Source organism: Siniperca chuatsi, linkage group LG7 (assembly GCF_020085105.1).
Source record: "Siniperca chuatsi isolate FFG_IHB_CAS linkage group LG7, ASM2008510v1, whole genome shotgun sequence".
NCBI classification, from domain to species: Eukaryota; Metazoa; Chordata; class Actinopteri; order Centrarchiformes; family Sinipercidae; genus Siniperca; species Siniperca chuatsi.
This window is the reverse complement of record NC_058048.1, coordinates 28,225,331-28,246,929: the sequence shown is the minus strand read 5'-3', so window position 1 is coordinate 28,246,929 and position 21,599 is coordinate 28,225,331. Positions and strand designations below refer to the sequence as shown.

The 21,599-nt window shown below is 38.3% G+C and overlaps 2 protein-coding genes across 5 annotated transcripts in view; one reads left to right on the top strand and one right to left on the bottom strand.

Moving 5' to 3' along the window:
* myo7aa (myosin VIIAa) overlaps positions 1-10,601 on the top strand; it is a 56,460-nt gene extending 45,859 nt beyond the window's left edge. For all 3 annotated transcript variants that reach the window (XM_044203058.1, XM_044203060.1, XM_044203059.1), the window contains 12 exons: positions 582-739; positions 1,897-2,050; positions 2,574-2,729; positions 3,508-3,613; positions 3,698-3,811; positions 4,363-4,450; positions 5,179-5,285; positions 5,491-5,676; positions 6,178-6,294; positions 7,766-7,849; positions 8,127-8,246; positions 9,022-10,601. In XM_044203058.1, the coding sequence (XP_044058993.1) occupies positions 582-739; positions 1,897-2,050; positions 2,574-2,729; positions 3,508-3,613; positions 3,698-3,811; positions 4,363-4,450; positions 5,179-5,285; positions 5,491-5,676; positions 6,178-6,294; positions 7,766-7,849; positions 8,127-8,246; positions 9,022-9,114 (1,483 nt within the window). In that variant the 3' untranslated portion in view covers positions 9,115-10,601. The remainder of the gene's footprint in view (positions 1-581; positions 740-1,896; positions 2,051-2,573; positions 2,730-3,507; positions 3,614-3,697; positions 3,812-4,362; positions 4,451-5,178; positions 5,286-5,490; positions 5,677-6,177; positions 6,295-7,765; positions 7,850-8,126; positions 8,247-9,021) is intronic.
* Positions 10,602-15,049: 4,448 nt separating this feature from the next.
* Positions 15,050-21,599, bottom strand: part of gdpd4a (glycerophosphodiester phosphodiesterase domain containing 4a) — a 39,087-nt gene continuing 32,537 nt past the window's right edge. The window contains exons 16-18 of one of the 2 annotated variants that reach the window (XM_044202939.1): positions 21,108-21,187; positions 19,996-20,133; positions 15,050-19,180 (exon numbers count right to left, since the gene is read on the bottom strand). In XM_044202939.1, the coding sequence (XP_044058874.1) occupies positions 20,039-20,133; positions 21,108-21,187 (175 nt within the window). In that variant the 3' untranslated portion in view covers positions 15,050-19,180; positions 19,996-20,038. The remainder of the gene's footprint in view (positions 19,181-19,995; positions 20,134-21,107; positions 21,188-21,599) is intronic. The other variant, XM_044202938.1, reaches the window with a different exon arrangement.

Sequence of the window (21,599 nt, the reverse complement as noted above, 5' to 3'; positions counted from 1 at the left end):
CACATGTGCATAAGTGCATAACATACAGGTACACCCACGCTTACATGCACAAAAGCACAGAAATGTTGCAATTCAGTTTCTTTCTTACTGATTTATATTGGGTTTATTCTTATCTTCTGTGTGGACACAAGTGAGTGTAAACCCTCCTCAAGTCATTTCAGTTATGGAGCAGCTCAGGGATCAGTCCTCAGCCCTTTAGTGTTCTTCATTTACCTTTTAAGTTCAATCATTCACAGGTGTGATATCAGTTGGCTCACAGATTTATTGATTTTAGCAATAGCACAGAATTAAGTGACCTGCAGGTGTAGTGAGTTGGAAACTTCCTTCAGTTCAATTCAGAAGTTATTATCACAGGTCCGGACTCTTCACTCAGTCTAATGTCGTCGCATTTCGGCTCAACAATCTCCAACATAACATTTCACATGCATATATTTGCTCCCTCCTGTACAACCATATGTTTGTTTTATGTGTATGTTTTTACTGTGTGTGTGTACTTAAAAAAATTACATTTAATACAATAAATTACATTTTGGTCGATATGCAGTCATGTCAACATGTCTCATGTAACCTGCTTCTTCCAGGCCTCCTCCCAAACACACCCTGAGCAGGGTGATGGTCACTAAGAACCGTGGGAAGGACAAGATGTGGAGCTGCACCAGAGAGCCGCTCAAGCTGCCGCTGCTGAAGAAGGTCGTCAACCACGAGGAGCTGGCTCAGGATGCCTGCATGTCCTTCATAGATATCCTTTAAACAGATGATGTGACGTGGTTTAAGTCTGACTAACTCTGCGTTTACCAATTCAGCTATGAGCTTGTGCATGTGAAAGAGGCAGGTTTGTAACAAACAGCAAATATGCAACATACACAGATTTTCTTTAAATACACTTTATTGCAAGAGACCTTAACATTTATGATTGTTTAAGTTGCATTATTTGATATTGCTATATTATATTTTACAATATCTTACATATTTTTGCTTTAACATAAGTAGCTGAAAATAATACAGAAACCGAATACTAGCATGTTGAAGCAAGTTGAACACTTAAGTGAATATACTATATTTAATGGGATATAATACACATTTTTTAATATCTGTAATCTCAAAACCTGCTCCTTACAGGTTTGACTTGCAGCGTTGGTTACCATGGCAACACATGTGAACATGCCCCATTTTTATGTTTTCATGACCACAGAAATTCGAAAGTAACAGTAACATACTTTTAGTCACGTAAATGAAGCCATAGCTCAAACGTTTTCTCCGTCTAAAAAAACCTCTTGTAAAGTCTTAAAAATCTCTGGTGATCCCATCTACTTACCATGCAACCCGACGTTGAGAAGCACTGGTGCAACCCTTTACCCTGAAATTATGATTTTCAACCAAAACAAATCTCAGCCTGAACTTTAAACAGGCCCCATTATTGTCTAATTGCACATACATACAGTATAGAATCACAAATTTTCACAGCTTCACATCAGAAAGGTTTTGTTATTCATCAGTGATGAATGGAGCCATCCACTGTATCTGCAAACAAGCACAAAAAAAGAAATTAAAACTTTGATCAAGACAAATACTTTTATATACATCTATAAGTCTAAGTCATGAGTCAAGAGAAATGGTTTTGCCTTTTGCAAAGTTTGGCATGTTGACTTCTGTGTTGGACATGACCACTGATATATAATTTTTATTTTAAATTATTATTATTTCATATAGTTTATAAAAAGCACCAGAATGCAGGAAGGAAGTATCAGAAATAGCTTTTTAATAATTCTTTCTATTCTGGACTCTCAAGGTTGATAAATAAGTTAAATTAAAGACACAAACATTCAGATATTCATGTACATTCCACATTTGTATTCAAGCTAATCAGGTTGTTTTATTCCTTGACGTTTGTCTCACCTATGATGAAGTACATGGGCGACTACCCGTCCAAACGGACGCGCTCAGTCAACGAGTTGACAGACCAGATCTTTGAAGGAGCGCTGAAGGCCGAACCTCTGAAAGACGAGATCTACTGTCAGATCATCAAACAGCTAACTGACAACCACGTCAAGTATGTAAACTGACACCATAATCAGTCTAATCAGTGCACTTCAGTATGAATCATAATATATTGGTGCTAATTCAAGGTTCACACTTCTCATTTAGAGTTGCATCTCAAAACATTTCCATAAAGTTACACCACATTTTCATGAATCTACTACTGAGGTATAATTGAACGCAACCCAAGTTTTTTTTTTTAAGTTACTCTTTTGAATTTAATTACAAATGTATAAACTTTGTGTAAAACTGTGCAGCTTTTGACTCATTGGAAAGATATTACCATAGTAACCATTTTTCCAAATGTTTCCACAGAATTTTAAATCTTTGCCAGTATTTACAGTGAATAGTGAATATACAAAATATTATGGAAAGATACTAAAGCACAGAATGATGAAGATGTTCAGAGTGTCTGTTGCGTTCAGTGTACATTTAATCCTTCAGTCATCCCTGTGGCTGCAGTAGTACCGCAGGCAGAACTTACTCCAGCAGATATTTATAAGCAGAAGCTGAACTTGAGTTTTGTGCCGCTGCAGGTACAGTGAGGAGAAAGGCTGGGAGCTGCTGTGGTTGTGTATTGGTCTGTTTCCTCCCAGTAATGTGCTGCTGCCGCACATCCAGCGCTTCCTTCAGTCCAAGAAACACCACCCGCTCTCTGGAGACTGCATGCAGAGGCTGCACAAAGCTCTACGGTAACACAAAAAAGAACTTTTAAAATATGCCCCTTTTGTCTTAGTTAATTTAAAGTCCAACTAAAAACATCACAAAAGTAAAAAATCATTGTCAAAGTGATTTTCGCATTTATTTTGTTAAATTCCCCCTCCACTCAAAAATGTGTTTTGCTTATTGTCCTGTCACTTGGATGTTTGAGCTTCACTGTGCAGAATGATGTATGTGCAGAGTTTGACACTAGAGGGCTGTTTTCACATTTACCTGCTGAAGGAGGAAAGTTTCTCTGCGCTCACCTTAAATCCAACTTTAACACATGTAAATACAAGCAGAAATTGGGACTTCACAACAAGTATGAAAGCCAGTCGTGGTCCAGTATATATGTGTGTGTGACGTGGAAGCCTCTGAGTGGGCTGGTGAAGGTATTTGATGAACAGTTGAGCCAGCAGTGGCATGGAGACACAATGTAAACAAAATGCACTGCTAATTCTAGTTTACAAAGAGACATGCTGGTGTCGCAGGAGTTTTAAGATTCTGACCATATAAATGCAGCATCCCAGGTCTGAGTCTGGTCAGGGATCTTTGTTGCACATCATCCCTAATTTCCTGTCACCTTTGTTACTGTTTACTGAAGGCAGGCAACAGCATTCAATTAATTTTATTGCAAGTAAAAAATTAATTCCTGCAGTTTGTATTTCATGTCCCTTTTCCAAAGTCTTTTTTTTATTTCATAATGTCCCTTTTCATCACATCAAAACCTTTCATTTTGCTACCTTTTTGTCATTGTTGTCATGGTAACAGTAACGGATCCAGGAAGTATCCCCCTCATTTGGTGGAAGTAGAGGCCATCCAACATAAGACAACCCAGATCTTTCACAAAGTCTACTTCCCTGACGATACAGACGAGGTATGATGCAAGCATCTAGATTTCCACTTGTCAACAAGAAAGTGTCGTTTAAAAATTGAGATTGTTTGTGTCTCAAACCTGCAGGCGTTTGAGGTGGAGTCCAGCACCAAAGCGAAGGATTTCTGCCAGAACATCTCAACCAGACTGCTGCTCAAATCTCCTGAAGGCTTCAGCCTCTTCGTCAAGATCTCAGACAAGGTCAGAGGTCAACGATTGCAAAATCTGTCGCCGCTTTTAAAGCAGGCTCGTCCAGGTCAGGATATGCGAATGACAGGAGGAGGAGATGTTAGGTGGGGTTTTACCTTCGTCTGGGAGGTGTTCGTCAAACCAGTATCATCTTTTCAATCCACTCAACAAATAATAATTAATCAATCCACTTGTTTTATTCCTCCGTAAAAATGTTGGCATTATGTTTTTTTATAAGTTTCAGGTGTTTTTGTGTCTTCATTTTATGTCATTAATGTCGTTTGTCCTCCTTTTATAAAGGATATTCTTGACCCAGTGAAATTATGTTTAGTTAGGAAACTTCAATGTCAACAGGAATATTTACTGCAATTTCTGTAGAATTAAAATATACTGTATATGACGTTATCATGGTTTCAAGAGGCCCAATACGTTTTTCTCAAGCTACAAATAATGAAATACACAATTTATTTACAACATCTAAAAAGTGAACTCTGTTTGATTTTCTTTCTTGATTAGCTTGCACCAAACTGATATATATGCGTGTGTGTGTGTGTATTCTGCAGGTGATCAGTGTGCCAGAGGGAGATTTCTTCTTTGACTTTGTCAGACATTTGACAGACTGGATCAAGAAATCTCGACCAGCTAAAGACGGTTGGTACCTGCATCTGTTTTACCTCTGTGGAAGTAAAGATATTGTCGGGTGGAGTTCAATATCAGTATTTGGGGTCAGTTTTGTTTTTAGCGCATTAAAACTAATCTGGCCTGTGACCAGAAAGTTGACGTTTGAAGTTTGGACCATTTGTGAAAATCAAAGTGTCAATACGAATGAGAAATGCTCTTCTCGGCTGACTGCAGGTCTTTGCTGTTCTAAATGAATCCATCGGGATTAAACTGTAAATAAGGACGGCTAACTAAAGAAACAAAAATTGACTTTGAAACCTTTTGATAATTGTGAGAATCTGGACTTCCTCTGCTTGGCGTTTCGGTGTTTGTGTGTCATCTATTACAGTTATGGAACATAACCCATGTCAGATATTACCTCTTACTAAAGCTGCATTGAAGAAGCAATCAACTATGTTAAAACAGGAACAGCACATCTTTAATGACAAGTGTTTTTCCCATCTCCCCTTACTTAGTTGCCAGTTTATTAGGCACACCTAACTAAAACCGTTATTTAGCCTACCCTCATCGATATAAATGGGGGTGGACAAAAGAAAAATAACACCTGTCAGTATAACGTAATACAATTCAACAGCAAGTCAGCAGTGTGGTGTGTCTTAAAGTAATCATACTTATAAATGACCATGGGGTGATGGTTCCCTGTAAATATGGAACATGAAACAGAGTGGAGAGACACTGTCTTCCCTCCCATCTTGCAGGAATCGTTCCCTCTCTGACCTATCAGGTGTTCTTCATGAAGAAGTTGTGGACCAACACAGTTCCAGGGAAGGACTCCTTCGCCGACTCCATCTTTCACTACTACCAGGTTGGTCTCATGGCATTTATACTGAGAAACAGGACAAAATATTTTTATTTATTAAGTTTCAGGCAGCAACACTCTCCTACATTCAATTAATCTGTTTCACCTGACACAGACTCATCCAAGGTTTTTATTTTATTGGAAATTTAACACGATTATCGTCTGCTAAAATAATTGCAACACTTCCCCCTCGTTTTCATCTTTTAATTAGGAGCTGCCTAAATACTTGCGTGGCTACCATAAGTGTTCACGAGATGAGGTTTTCCAACTTGCAGCGCTCATTTACCGTGTCAAGTTTGAGGACGACAAATCTCACTTTCCTACGATTCCCAAGATGCTTCGGGAGCTGGTTCCCCAGGATCTCATTCGTCAGATGTCACCGGATGACTGGAAAAGGGTAAATCTGCAAAAAGTCTTTTCTGTAGTTATATTGATATTGAATATTAACTTTTTTTATTTTTTCCTTTACCTTGCTTTCCTATGATTCCCAAGATTCTCTAGAGTCAAATTCTATGTATAATTTGTCTTCAGCTAATGGGTTTTAGTAGAGAAGACGTATCACTCTGGAGTTATTGGAACTCCAAAAATACACGATTGTACAGTGGTGTGACAGAGTGATGCTTCTTTTACCACAAACAATCTTTGAGTACAGACACAGCAAGTTTGTGCTTGTTGAACAGGCGATAAATTAAATTTGATAAATTTAATATTATTGGCCTTTTTGGGGGGTGTCAGCTATTCAATATCTGATATTTACTAATAACTAAAAAGTAAAGTGATTTGTCAATGTTTAGATCATCTAAAGAGAAATGTTTTTGTCCAACTAGATCTTTACGCTAGAAAGTTATTTTTACCTGTAAGATACTGAAGCCATTTGCTGTGTGTGTGATGATTACAGTCGGTGGTTGCATACTTCAACAAGCAGGCCGGTAAATCAAGGGAAGAGGCCAAACTGATGTTCCTGAAGATCATTTACAAATGGGCAACCTTTGGCTCCGCCTTCTTTGAGGTCAAGGTAAACACACCTGAGCCTGTCACTTCCTGTCTGTAGCTCTCACTAGGGTTGACTTTGGTCTTTTCTCAAACCACCCACTACATCCTCTTTCTACCCACTTCCACTCCGTTTGCGCGTCCACATCCCATCCCAAACCAATTAGCATGCAGTGGAAGTGGGTTATAAAACCCTCCAACGGCGAGTCTGCACCAGCGCTGACTTAATTAACATGTGCAACGCCATATTGTGTCCATCACGCAAGACGCTGCGTACAAATACCCATATAAACAAACTGCTCAAACTAAGAGCCTTTTATTTTCTTAAAAAACGAGATGTTTAAAAAAAATAAAGCCTCCTCATCTTCCAACAGCTGGTGGATCATGACAACAGTTGCCGCTTTCAAAAAACTGAATTTCTGTTTAACACTATTTATTTTAGGTACATTTTTTTTATCCACAAATGTAAACATAATAAGACATCTAGCAATGTACTGCAAAATTACTTGCCATATAGTCTGTTGTACAATTTCTACTTTAAAAAAAAATAATAAAAAGATGCTGATACAAAACCATGGTTACAAAAAATTATGACAGTTCCTGTTTCCACTGGAGAGAGGGAAGTTCGTCCTGAAGCTTGTCGCTGCCCTACACCTTCATGAAGCTGTGAGCGTGACTACAAACAGAGTACACTCCGTGACGAAGTGGGAGTGGGGAGGCTCTATGTCTTCTTGTTTCCCTCACCTTCCTGTTGTGAACTTTTGTGATCAAATTCTTACTATTATTTGAACCGAAGAAGTGTAGACATACAATCAGCAATACAGCAGTGAATAAAAGTAATAAAACACTATTTGTATATGGACTGGTCAGTAAAGTGTAGCCTAACAATAATATGACAGACCCACAAAAAGCACACATTAACAAATAGTCACACTAAGTCACTATACTAGATGCAAATAATATACATGCCAGGCTATATAAAGACATACACCCACACAAAGCTCACCCACAACCTACACTTTAAATTAATAATAAAAAATACTTACAAACAAAAGATGTACATATACTCATTCATACTTTTATATTTAACATACATACCTGCAGTAAAGAACATAAAGTGATAACCAATAATGTAAATGGTACTGACATAAGCAGCATTACTTCAACCCTTATAAACTGAGCCAGTATTATAAAGATGTCTACAACAATTAGTAAAAGAAACACATCATAAAGCCCAAAAAAATAAACTCACACAGAAACAGGACCAGAAGGGGATTCAAGAATAAAATTTAAAAAGCTACATTTCAGGGTTAAATGCAGGGAAACACCTGATTAGTCAAACAAGATGTCCTTGCTTCTGGAGTGTCATCTTCAAGCAGAAATATTTAACATAAAATATGAGTAACATTCCTGCTTTACATGTAAAAATTATAAGATATGATAGATGATCAATGGATATTTAGACGTCATAACATAAATCTCTGTCTTGTGTTTAGCAAACCACAGAGCCCAACTTCCCAGAGATCCTGCTGATCGCCATCAACAAGCACGGAGTCAGTCTCATTGACCCGAAGACAAAGGTTTGTTTTTGTATAGAAATAATTATTGCTCCACCTGTCTGATGTTAAAGGATTTATTTTAATGCTCAGTTTGGACTTTGCTGATTAACGTGCACATGGTAAACACATGACCCATCATCTGCAGGCGGTTGGGGTGAAATCAAAATGTTTCCTTACCTGTATTGTGGTTCTTTCATTTCCCTTTGATGCTACATGCATTAACCAATGAGTAGACATTGCAGCCTGTCAGTCAGAGGCCCTTAAGGTAATCGAGACTTACCCCTCTGTATTTATGCAGGACATCCTGACCACCCACCCCTTCACCAAGATCTCCAACTGGAGTAGTGGGAACACCTACTTCCACATCACCATCGGCAACCTGGTCAGAGGAAGCAAACTGCTGTGTGAGACCTCGCTGGTGGGTGATAGCAACATACACACATAAAACACGTAACTCAAAAAGCAGAACGACTCATCACTAAAGGAGATACTTTAAACTCTCAAATAACGGCAGGTATTCAAATAATGACTGAGTCTCAAGTGAATAAATAAAGGCCGGGTTAAATTTTTTTTTTTTTTTTTTTTTACAGAAATACAGTTTCATTCACCATTTAATTCCAGTTGCTTCTACTTTGCAGTTTTTCTTGATTTTAAGTTACCACCAATGAAACTCAATACTTCCCATAGATTTTTCACATTAAAAGCCTACCAAAGATCTCCAGGAAGTGTCTAGATATTATTTGTGGTGGCTTAACATCGATCAAGAAAAACAGTATTTTTGTTAGAGAAGAGAAACTCTGAGCAGCAGAGTGGTGAGTATGAGACATGACTGTGCTGTTGCAATGTACATTCAATTTATCAGGACGTCATCATTTTGTATATTTTGATTTATCAAACATTGTTACTGGACAGCTGGTCTTTCAAGATTTGAAAAATTATGATGGCCATTTTTCTCTATTTTCTAACAACTTTTTATCAATAAAACAATCTGATTGTTTTATTGATAAAACAATCTGCAGATTAATTGATCATTAAAATGAACATTAGTTAAAATGTGAAACACAGTCCTGTTGTTGACATAAATTATGCAACTATCATCAAGAAATTAGCTAAAATAAACAATCACATCCTAGATGAAGATATCAGCTGTGTCTTTCCAACATGTGTCTTGTGTATGTTTCAATTACCTGCAGGGCTACAAGATGGACGACCTGCTGACCTCTTACATCAGTCAGATGCTGACCACCATGAACAAGCAGCGCTCTGGGCGGGGCCACAGCAAGTGAACTTCTTACTGGCAGGAGGCTGCTGAGCTCATCCGCCACTTGCGCCCTATTGGACAGCACTGCAGCTGGGGGCGGACCTTTGCCCACCAGCTGTGGAGGATGAGCCGCAGTCCTTCTGTTAGCTCAGAAGGGTCGAAGCTCACCGGAGAGAGTTCGGCTGCTAGCAGCGACGACCCCGGCGAAGGCCCCAGCAACTATTACAACTACGATGAAGATGAGCCGTCCAGTGAAGACGACTACCTCTAAAACCTCCAAACTCCGTCCAACAGGTCGGTCTCCCTGGTTCGGTTCAGGACTCAACAGTCAGACCTGCTTGTACAGATTTACAGTGTTCAGTCAGTACTGATGTCATGTTAACCTTATTTGGCTGATTCAGATCGACCTGAGGACACTCGGCTTTAGTGAATGTTGCAGTGACCCCAAGTGGCAGCAGGTGTTTACTGCCTGAATGTTTGAACATTTTAAGGATGTTGCTACCTAAAAATAGTGTAATGTTCTTTTGACATTAGTAAACCTTAACAGTTACTTTCTTGTGGGCTGTCATGGGACATTATACATCTATAAACTACTAGTGAGACTGGTACACAGTGGACTACAGTAGCTAGGAATCTCATTGACTCATAATGGGCAAGTGTTGAGTTAATAGGTTAATCCATCCATCCATCCATCTCCAGGTCACGTTAATGGATTAATTATATTACTAGGAATTATTGGGAAGTACTGACATAAATGTGATATAAATGTCTATAAATACATGCACTTACACATACATGCACAGGCATATTGTTCCTACTGGTTTCCCATCTTTCTTTGACCGGTATAATTGTGAAAAGGATATTAAATTTCATTCCATGTGGTATTAAAAAGGTCTTGCATTTAATTTGGTGAACACTGCAGAAAACTGTGGTTAAACCTCCAAAAGTTAATATATAAGTTGACATGCGAATGGTCATAGATTACCAGTACAAACGTTAGACATTAATTTGAACGTAGTCTGACAAAAAGAGCCTAACTCTGAGGGTAAACATGTTTGATTTAGGTAACAACATGACCGTCCCTGTGGCACCAGTCTCAGGCTAGATGTTTTGTCTCTCTGTGATTAGGGTCTAAAAATATCAAAGTTTTCATCCATCCAACAATTTAGTTTTTTTTTTGTGTGTATGCATTGGAGCTTTAGTGAAGCTATAGACATTTAGTCTTGTTCCTTTCTTGCCCAGCGCATCTTGAAATACTGTAAAAAAAAAAAAAAAAAACGAAAGAAAAAAACCCTCAAGTTTACAGTCTTTGAAACAGTTACGTTTTGTGTTTTCTGTTCTTACTTCTTGACAGGAACCTGCTGCGGTTTTAAAAGTGGGGTATGCAATACCATGACAAATATCATGATATAGATTGAACAACAACACAACAAGTAATATAACTAACGTTAGCTAGGTTGTGGGTTAGCAAACTGTTGCTACAGTTGCTGCTGCAAAGCTAACAGCCAGAGAGGACAAGGCGGTTTCCCAGAGCCACCAAAGTAACTCCAGACAGCGATACTCACAACTCACCTGCTGCTATAGCAAACATCACAATAATCATATCTTGGCAAACTAGAAGTAAGCTGAATGTCCGCGGGCAAGTCATTTAACGTTACCTGACACACAAATCAAGGCTGGAATAGCGTTGTGTTGCTCGGTCTGAGCCACTTTGGTGGTTTGTACACAGCCCTGGCTCTGTAAATGGGAAACACTTTTTTTTATTTTTCCAGCACACACACTGAACAGACAGCTAGCGGACTGTGAGGAGATATTTACGGAATTTGACAAAAAATTGGATTGGATTAGAATCACATACCCCACCTTTAAGTGTTCTTTTTTTTTTATCACTTTGAATAATATTTACCAAGATTCCTTCTTTCTTGAGTTTAGAAAAACATTTATCTATTTCTCTGGTCTTAAATCCAAACAATGTCGCTGAAGTGGCCTCAAGGGACCTGAGCTCATTTATTTAAAACTTTACTACTGTGATGTGTGATACACTGGAAACTAATGTGTTTTGGGTCCCAGCCCATAGGTTTGCTATTTATGGCCTATACTGTAACAGTTTAATATGGGGCTTTTGTTTTTTAATACTTAATTCATGGTTTATGTTTCACCTCTTTTGTTTAATGTTGTAGATTATTATCAGCTGTTTGTAGTCTTCTTTCATTTAATGCCGTAATTGTTTCTCTATTTCTGTTGAGACTGTATTACCCAGCATTCCTGTGGAGTGCAGCAGCTGTTTTTTATGGGGTTTTTGTAACATTCCTGTAGTGTTTGACAATCTTAACTCAAGGTCTACTTACTAGCTTTTCTTGGGGCTTTAGTTGCATCTCACTTCAGTGGAAGGAGTTTGCTCATTTGTCACAGAGATGTCTCAGTGACAGAAATATGGAACTTCGGTCACGTGATAATCTGTTGTCGTAGATCAAGGAAGCCATTCACATCCAACACAAATACTCTATCCAGTGATGAAAACCATGAGATGCAGTCAAAAAGCACTGGAAAAGGCTAGTAAGTGGACTTCTGGTTAAGACTATTTTGTCAAACTACTATCACGCTCAACAGTTTTGTCTTAATACATGCAGAAGTTTGCAGATGCAAACTGCATTTAGTACTCTGAGATAAAGAACTGTTAAAAGGGAAATTTCTACATTACACTTTGTTCAGCACAGCTACCTAAAATTGTCCTGTTTACTAAGAAACTTACATGCTGAAGTGTTAGCAAATCAGTACAAATAAAAATGACTTCACAGACTGGCATTCTAGTGCATTAAAAAAAACCTCTAAATAACTTTAAAAGTATGTAAATACAAAGCGAGCACATACCTCCACACCAAGGCTGAGCTGTGATATAAAATGTAAAGACATTTTTCATCTGAATCTGGACCTGCATCAAAATACACACAATGATGAACAAGCATGACATTCAAATCAAAAAGTGCAGTAATTCATGAGGAATGTTAAGAAATCCTGGTTGGGCTCCTGGGCCGGTGTGTGAAAAGCTGCTCAGAGTAAAATGTTTGCTTTAAGTGAGTCAGAATTCTTAGCATGACTTAATTTTACTATTACAATGAATCATCACAGCTTCATGCAAACTTCTGACACTTCACCTTTGGAGGCCTGCCATTGGCTGATTCAGTGCTTGAGGGAGCGGCTTTTGGGTAGACATGATTGTAGTCCTTATTTTACATTTAACACTTTGGAGTCGCCACACTTTTGCTAAAAAAAAGTTAAGTTACTTTTAGCTTCTTTATACAAACCCTCCACGTCCTAGTTTTTACTCATAAGTCAAAGTTCAGGCTCATTCCTAAGACCATTTCTGACAGCTTCTATACACACGGCCCTGGTCTGTAATTTTGTTGAAAGTTTCTGAGATTTCACACAAAATAACTAACCTTTAGTTAAATAGAACAAGTAAGACACATGGGCAAGTACATTGTTTTTCCCAGAAGTATATGTAATATATGTAAAACCAGATAAACATTTTGAATATTTGAAACACACCCTCACCCCTCTTCTAAAGCTGTTTTGTTCCATAGTGGCACAGATCTGATTTTTCCTAAGCCAGTAGCTTTGACTTGTGGAAGAAGGTGGTCATCTGTGGGTTTAGTTCTTCACTTTAACCCTTTGTAGCACAGATTAGCAAGAATTTTACCGATCAAAACATGACTATTGAATCATCAAAGTATAACATTTTGTTCGTAAACTCGTAAGTTTAGTAGTAAAAAGATTATTAATTTTTGATGTCATTCTTCAAATACGGTGTTAAGAATCTAGAACAAAGACCCAGAACTTTGCATGTTTTTAAAAAAAGACAGAAATAACGAAATAACGTGTTGATTCATTCACATCAAAAATCTTAAGTAATTCTGTCTTATTTTGTTTCCCTCATTGTTTTGGTGAAACTCAGCCTGTCACTCTGAAATCTGCCTTGTTTGTGTTTAGAAGGTTTTTAAAAAATGTGTCACTTGTACATCTATTTGTCGATGTGACAAACCCTTTATCCATTAACCTGCACTGGTTTTCTTTTATTTGTATGATGAACAAATACACTGGTATTTTAACAGTGCCAATCATTCCATTTGATACCTTTGTTGTTCAGTTTGTTTTTCTTTGTGAACTAATGCAAACTTGTTTTTTCCTGTTGTGTTGCTTTTTAGATGGAAGTTTGTTTTGTCTATGACTGTTAACTCAATCATCTTTTCATGGTCTGTGTAATGTGTTCTCTCATTTTTGCATAAAATATTAAATGTTTTGACTTGACTGATAAATGAATAACTCGTGTTGTTCACAATGTATTTTAATGGCTTTTGTGTTATTTGTATTATGGAGGCTGACGCTGGTATCATGTTTATTAGGATACTGCTACATGTTTGTTCGCTAGTATAGGCCTACTAGTATATTTACATGCTGACTTGTTAGCTTTGTCTGTGTTATGCTATTTACAGTAATATAATATTGGGTAGTAGCATGGTTATCCTGATACATCATCACCTGACTTGACTGATAACACATCTAACATTGTCTTTGGTGGTGCGACTGCTCGGCCCTAAGGGGCCCTTTTTACCAAACTCTGCTGGTAGTGAACTTTTGGGCTGTTTCACTTTTATTCCTATTTGCAAACCTAAGAATAATATCTATATGTAGTAATACATGTTATTTATGGTGCAAAGCATTTCAAGTTTCAGAAAACATCAAATAAGTAAACATCACCAGTGATTTTTAGGAATTTTCCAGGTCAGTATGGGCACTTCAATTAGATGTAAATAAAATCAATGGCGATAGCGGAAACAACAACGCCTTGTGTTGTAGGTTGCTATGGCAACACACAAACATGGCACACAGTGTAAGAGGTATCGGAGGAATCTCAAAGCCGTAAACTGTATATTAGACTGGGACAACCAGAACTAACAACACTACACAGCAGCTTCACCGAGTTCAACACAACATGAAACCAAATGAAAAGTTTGTTTGTGCTGAACACTGATAGAGTATCAATAACCCAAATATCAATACACTGATCCACTCAACAACCCCAAAAATGGCAAAACAGGCTCCATAGTGCACTAGATAGAAAGAGGGATGCGTCACAACAAACGTTAATGTGCGCTGCACACAAATCTCCTTTTTCTTTTTCACTTGTTTTAAACACTGTGGAAGTTTTATGGTACATGTTCCACCTGTAATAGTCCTGAACTGTACAACACTTCACAGAAGTCTTGTAGAGGTCCTGTCAACACTAATTAGACTAATGACTCAATCACACATCAGAGGAGATGCCCAGGTGGAGCAGGGTTTCCCATCTGGACCTGTTTCTCTCTCTGTTACCAAACAAAGCTAAACGGGCTTAAAACCCCAGCGTCTGAACCAGGATATAAAGATAATTACAGATAAAGAAACAACATAAGCAATTTACAGTCATTTTTGACATTTCTAAGAGCTGATGGGAAGACAACATACATAAACACCTATTAACCTACAAATTCATGATTTTGAGTTTCTGTATAGGTTATTACATCACGCTTGCTTTCTTTGCATTTATTAGGGGTGCAAACAAGAATAAAGTTTATATTTTATATTTTGTTTGCAATCACTTTACAGAGGTATTTACTGTCTGCAGATGTCAGCGTGGTACTAAGTCCTGTTTGGTTTTTTAATTTCACTCAATTTCCTGTTTTTTCATCCCTATTTATTAATCCCTATTTTCATGTTCTGAAAATATTTTTTATTATTGTTAATTTCACATTTTAAAATTGCTAGTAGAGATAGATTTCACAAAACTAACTTAAAAATTAAAATCATGTGGGTTTTTTTTTTTTAAAGAACACACTATAAGCTTTCAGAATGTCTGTACACAAAAAAAAAACTTTAAATTTGATGGAGAACCACCACAGACAGTGCTACCAACAACCAAATCTTTTTCCTAATGTTTTAATACCAGATGACAGTAGCATTTACAATCAGAAAAGTTACAGTAAAAAAAAAAAAAAAAAGAAACCAAAAATTGGGAACGCTTCTATAAAATAAAAATTGCTGTTCAGTACAGTACGAGATGTAAAATGCTACGTAGATTTAACCATTTGAAGGAATGGCATCTGGACTATTATACCCATATTATAATGTTATTCTATACCTTAGGTTACTTTTCCTCAGCACCAAGTACTGCAGTTCATTATTCAAAGACAATGTTGAGCGTTTATACACTTTTAGAGATGTTGACAGTTGATGCTCGCACTCATCTTTTCAGTGATTTTCTAATTCAGAAGATCTGATTTTAAGAGATCCAATGTTTTATGTCCACACTGCCTGAAAATGTCTCTTACATTGGGCATCTCTTCACACTTTTTTTGTTTATCCATAATCAGGATCATAATGCAAGTCACATTTAAGGACAAAGTGTGACAATATGTCTCAGTGTATAAGCCAATCACATGAAACGTAAGTGTTGAAAAGGTTCCAGTCAGGGCAAGTCCCCCTTCCAGTATCAAACAGATGGATTCTAAATCACACCACTGATGGAGCCAAATCTAAAACAAAGCTTTGATATGGAGAACTTCTACTAGTGGAGCGAAATTCATAGCTCCGTGTAATAAATCCATTACATGATACTGACCTTGAACATACATTTTGATCTACACCGGACTCCTGCAGACATCAAGACAGCAAAGCAGGTATATTGTACAGATGACTGGGTCAGAAAATGAGAAAGAGATCATCAAAGCCTTTGCAACCAAGAAAATAGTTTCAAGTCATTTTGTTCACCAGTCTGGAGTGAAGGTGGCTGAGATTAAACAATGAAAAGCTGTTTGCCTCCAGAGTTTATATAACAGCCTGTGGGCCTGACAATGTATCTGGTGTCCTTAGCATCTGTTTCCTCTGAGTATCACCAATTGTCCTTGTGTTTTTTTCTTCTAGATCTTCTTTGTGGTTTGATCGCACTAATTTCAGTTTGCTTGTATTATCTTTACTGAAATAACGTGCAGAGCAGCATGCAAGGGTCACCTGCATGTGAAAATAATGTAATACAGCCATAACTGAACTGGATGTTTGTCTTAAATATAGTGGAGAAGTGGATTATACTGCAGTGGGCTGAGAAATTTCTATGAATTCATAGGAGGAAGCAGGTGCACTTTTCCTACACTGAACTTCAGTTGGGTGCTCTGCCTTAAAAAACAGCATTGTCTGTATTTCCCCAAATTGAAGTCAGGAAAAAAGGCAGCACGACAGAGGTCAAAAACAGCAAAAGAAACACCTTATGTGTTGATCATTTGGGTGGATTTTATTTACAATTATTATGCTGACACATCTGCTATGAAGCTTTCATCAGAGCCTGCAGTTTTTGACCTCTGGAGAGCTACCCTTTTATCTGACTGTGTTTTGGGAAATACAGAAGTTTCTACGGATATTGTTTGCAACTGAAAACCACTTGAATCACCATTAGACATCTCTTTACAGACACCATTTAAGTCTACATGAGCTGAGCTGTGCTACTAACAAGATACATTTTGGGTGCAGTATCACATTAAGAAAGCATCTATAAAACAAAAGTTGGATAAATCCAACACATGCAATGCTTCTCCAAAGCAGAGCCAGTGCAGTGCTGCATTTTCACCAGACTCGCTCACTTAAAACGAACGGTCTTATGGTGGGAAACATCATATTCAATAGAATAAATATGGCTGTGCCGTGATTGATAACTGTAGCTAAAATGCTTAGCCTACCCAACAGATCAGCTACTACATTCTCAACGGGAACACAAATACAGTTAAACATAAGTGTGACCACTTATTCATATTACAATACAGTACAGTACATTACGTTGCTTGGTTGCATTTGCAGTCTTAGACAGCCATGTGATTCTGCACTGTAATGACTTAACTTTAGTTCTAGGTCGTATTAGCAGAGTTTAATTTTTTTCTGACTTCAGGACTGAGGAATGCATTGACCACAAACTCATTCAGAGGTCTCGTGTTGCCTTAAAGTTCTTTAAGACTAAATAAATAGTCCAGAAACTTCAGTCAGACAGACCACAACCAGGCCTGAGACTGAAGGGTGGTACAGGACACACAAAGACAGAGACATGGCAACCTCAAGTCTACTTGACACCAACGGCCATAATCCAAACAAATCCAAGTCCAATATTTATCAAAGTCTAAGAATGGGAGATTAAATGCTAAATGAAAGGCTAGTTGGATAAAATCATGTGCACATGGATTCAGACTGAACTGTGTTACACTGATTCCTTGCAATAGATACCTGCAAGGATGTGCATTCAAAGAGATTTGTCAGAAACTATTCAATATATAATATTTAAATAAATTCCTGCGTATTTACTGTGCTGAATGAATAAAGTGATTCTGTTTTAAACATTGAAAACAAAGCCTTAGCCTTTTTTATAAAATGGCACTTACTGCAGGACCTGCTTCATCTCCAACACCCCTCCGTAAATTCAAGGCCCCTAACCTCATGGATTTCACACCTGAAAAGTTGAGACAAGACACTCTAGATTTCAGATCTCAGTTTGAGTTATGACAACATAGCAAAGACGGACTATATAGTCATACGGTACTGTGTGCGTATATTTGTATATTTGAGGAAAAAGCAGATGCTGTATTCACTGCCTCGCAAAAAGAGTACAAGGTCTGGTTTCTCAAAAGCATCTTTATCGTTATTTAGAGCAGCTGATACCACATTTGGCACAAATCTGTAGCCAAACTGAAATGACTCCCAGCCAAAACATTCCTCATATGTTTTTGAGAAACATGGCCCTGCTTCATAATACATTCACTTTAGCACAAAATATAAATAGTAGCTAACAATACCTTCTCAATCTTCGGGTTTACATTCATTCTGTCAGTCCAACAGTGTACAGTTCATACACTGCATCCAACAACTCAGACACAGAGATTCAATTTTAAGACATGATTTAAGGTTTGGTCTAATGCACCTGATATCTGTACAGCTGAAAATGAAAAAGCAAAGCTTCTACAGAAGATACTCCGTTTTATCATCGTCCAGATGTCTCCTGCTCCGAAGTTTCAATTTTCATCATCATCAGCTTTCACTCACTCAGAGCTTCACCTCCGCTCTGCTGCTTTTCCTTTGACAAACATTTGGTTTTTCTAGAAACACGAGGTGGAAAGAGTGAAAGTGACTCATGTATTACTACAGCAGTATATATTCATTGTTTTCTTCTTTCTTTTGTGAGGTTTAGTTTCTTTAAAGTCTTGCGTTGTTGGTATCAGCTGGTGATGTTGAATGACCAGAGATGAAACTGTTCTCAAGCATGTCAGCCTCTGGGCTAGTGTTTAACTGTCCTCACTGCCCAGGCATTTGGATGGCATCTATGAGATTACAGTATGGAAATGAACACTGGTGCTCCTGGGCTCGTGTCCAGAGTCTCTCTGCTCCATCCCTGATGGCAGGTCAGTGAATGAGGTTTGGTTCAGCAGTTCAGTTCCTGCAGGCAGTCAGCCCACAGACTGAGAGGATGAGAGAGGAAGTGCAGAAAGACAAGAGAGTTTGCTGTCTCTCTCCATTATCTTTTCTCTTTTATTTAAAAGGCCCTGAAAACACATTTTCTCAATCAGCTTCTTATTATGAGTGATGAGGTCCTACTTGAACACACAATTTCCTGCCAAAGACAAATACGTTTTTGTTGTTTCACAGGAATGATTTCTGCAGTGTGTTTTTCTCACTGGTTTGAAGTGGGGCAGGGCTTAGTTGGAAAAAGGTGTCGTCACAAATTTAGAAAAATTTGAATCGAAATATGTTTACACATCTAGTTTTTGATTATTAAATTCTTTAATAAACAATAATTAAGAATATTTTTTAATCCAAATTTGATTGTTAAAATTTGAACGTTATTGACAAATACTTTTTAAAATTTGAAACCAAGATTTCAGGGGCTCTCTCTCTCATTCTCTGTCTCTCCCCCAGTCACTCCTCTGTGATGGTGGGCAGGTGAGGGGTACTGGGTGAACTGGGCATGCTCCGTAGGTCAGGCCGGACGTTGATGCTGGAGATGGACCACACGTCACTCAGCTCTGCAAAGGGGGGCAAAGTTTAGAGTTTATACCTTCACATGTCAAGAAGCATTGTGGGTAATACAGAGGCCATACTGGAGGAGAGAGGGCTCGAGGAAAGGGTGCACGAGAAACATATATGAGGGGGTGGGGGTGGGTACGTACAGACATGTAGCCAAGCAAAGGTAATGTGAGCATTGAAAGTATACATTAATATAACCAGGTGTAAGACAGCCATGCATCTATAAATGCAAAGATGAGAAAAAAAGAAGCAACGTGCAAACAGCTTGGAGTTTGGTGCATGATGCAAGGACACACATACTGTAGTAAGGACTTAATTTCAGGCTTCATATATTGTACTTCTCTAGTGGAGGTCATTTGTGGTTGTCAAAGTATATGGAGTATATACATATACAGTATATGGAGTTTTTATGGAGTTTATGACACCACTTGCAGCTCTTTATGTACACTCAGAAACACACTCAGATAAGGTGTTACTATGTCAACTACAACTGAGAAGGCCTTATTTTCCCTGATTATGGCTACAGTGTTGAGGTAAAGGGCAATCCACACCAACAGCATTTTTTCAGGTGTTTCTGGAGCGTTTGAGACGTCCATCCCTCGTCCACCTCAAGACTTATGCATTCATTTGTACAAATGTATTAATCCACACTGACTCCACGATGCATGTGTCATGCATGAGTACATGACATGTTTTGCTGTTGCTTGCCTAGAGAAATTTCTATGCTTTCTGTGGGCTTCATAGAGGGTTCATGCTATTTTTCTACAGGAAACATAGAAGTGTGTACTGTTCAAACAGGGTTCTGGTTTCATACAAGGTTCCTGAAGGGCTGACATGCAGTGCTGACATGCAGGGGGTCATGGGTTGAAGACCAAGGGGAGGGAGACGAGGGTTCCAGTAGGGGGGTCAGAGTGGAGGGGGCTCCAGCGAACACAGATGACCTCTGAAGAGTCTGACACACACAACACACAGACACACACAGCAGGAGATCACTGCATGCAAAGACGGTAATCATAAATGAATATCTCGTCTCTTCTGGTCGAGCAACAGCTTGAGCCAAGCTACATTTAAAATTAATACATTTTGGAAAATATGACTGTTTGCTAAGATCAATATCAACTATATCTCTGTGTGTTCAGTACAGAGGGTTAGGGTTAGCTAGGGGACGTGTTTGTATTAGGCCATCAACGCTGGCAGCATTTTAAGAAGTACCGTCCTCACATTGAAGTTTCCAGCTTCGCACACTTTTGCGACTCTGAATAAAACTGGTGATTCTTAGATGTGTTGGTGGTTAACCTGCTACATAACGAGATACATAGAACATGTAATCAAGACTTTAAACCTGTTGAAAAGTGTTTTTCCTCTTTTAATGAAGACTAGCTGCTCAATTGAAGCTGTTAGCCTAACTCTGTACTGATCAACAGGGATACAATTGATACTGATGCTCTCATCTAACTCCCAGGAAAACAGCAAATGAGTATTTCCCTAAATGTCAGAGTATTCCTACAACAACCTGGTCAAGACCCATAAATAAAATGTACAGTTGTTGATTCTAAACAAAATGTTTCAAATTCACAGATACATTTAGATCAATATTCACTTTTAAGATTTAAATTTTTTCCTTCATGTTGGTGAAAAAAGATATCTTTTGATTGTGATAAAGGGCCTCAACATTTTGGTAGGTTGTCTAATTAGTGACAACAGCTTTTTCTCTAATAGTTTATATGCCTTTTGCTGTTCTCTAATTCAAACAATGAGACGAGATATCCGCTGCCTCATCAGTAAAGACCCCGAATCATCAGGCAGGATGGAGACACAACATTAGATAAAACGGAAATGGAATTCATTTGTAAAACCTTATCCACAATGACAGTGCTGAAACACAAGCCTCAACAAAGAGTGAAGAGAAGGAAAATGTTCTCATACCTGTCCTGAACTTGCTATACGGTCCATTCTCGTGAGTCTGACGGCTGCCGGACCAGAAGGGCAGGCCTCTCTCTCTCCACCTGTGACACACACACACCAAAGAGAGAGATCAGAGCAGCAGAGAATAACCAGGTGTGTTTCTGTGTTTGTGTTTACCAAAGTGCTTTGAGACTGCCTAATGTACCACTGTAACTGCTTTGATGTGTACACTGAGCATGCATGAGGACGTGTGTGTGTGTGTGTGTGTGTAAGGGGGTCCAGGTGAGTGTTGACTAAAGCCCAGGTATAAAAGGGAGAAGAGAGGGACTGATGATGAAAAGATGATGTGAAAACAACAAATAAAGTGAAAATAAAACCACAGGAAAAAAATCCAGCCCTCTGTAGTGAATAGCCTCATCTGACTGACAGGAAGGGATGAATCCCACTGACATTCACACACACTCTTCTCATATTCTCAGTCTGAGGGCCGGGTTAGGGTTAGTTAGTAGTGCT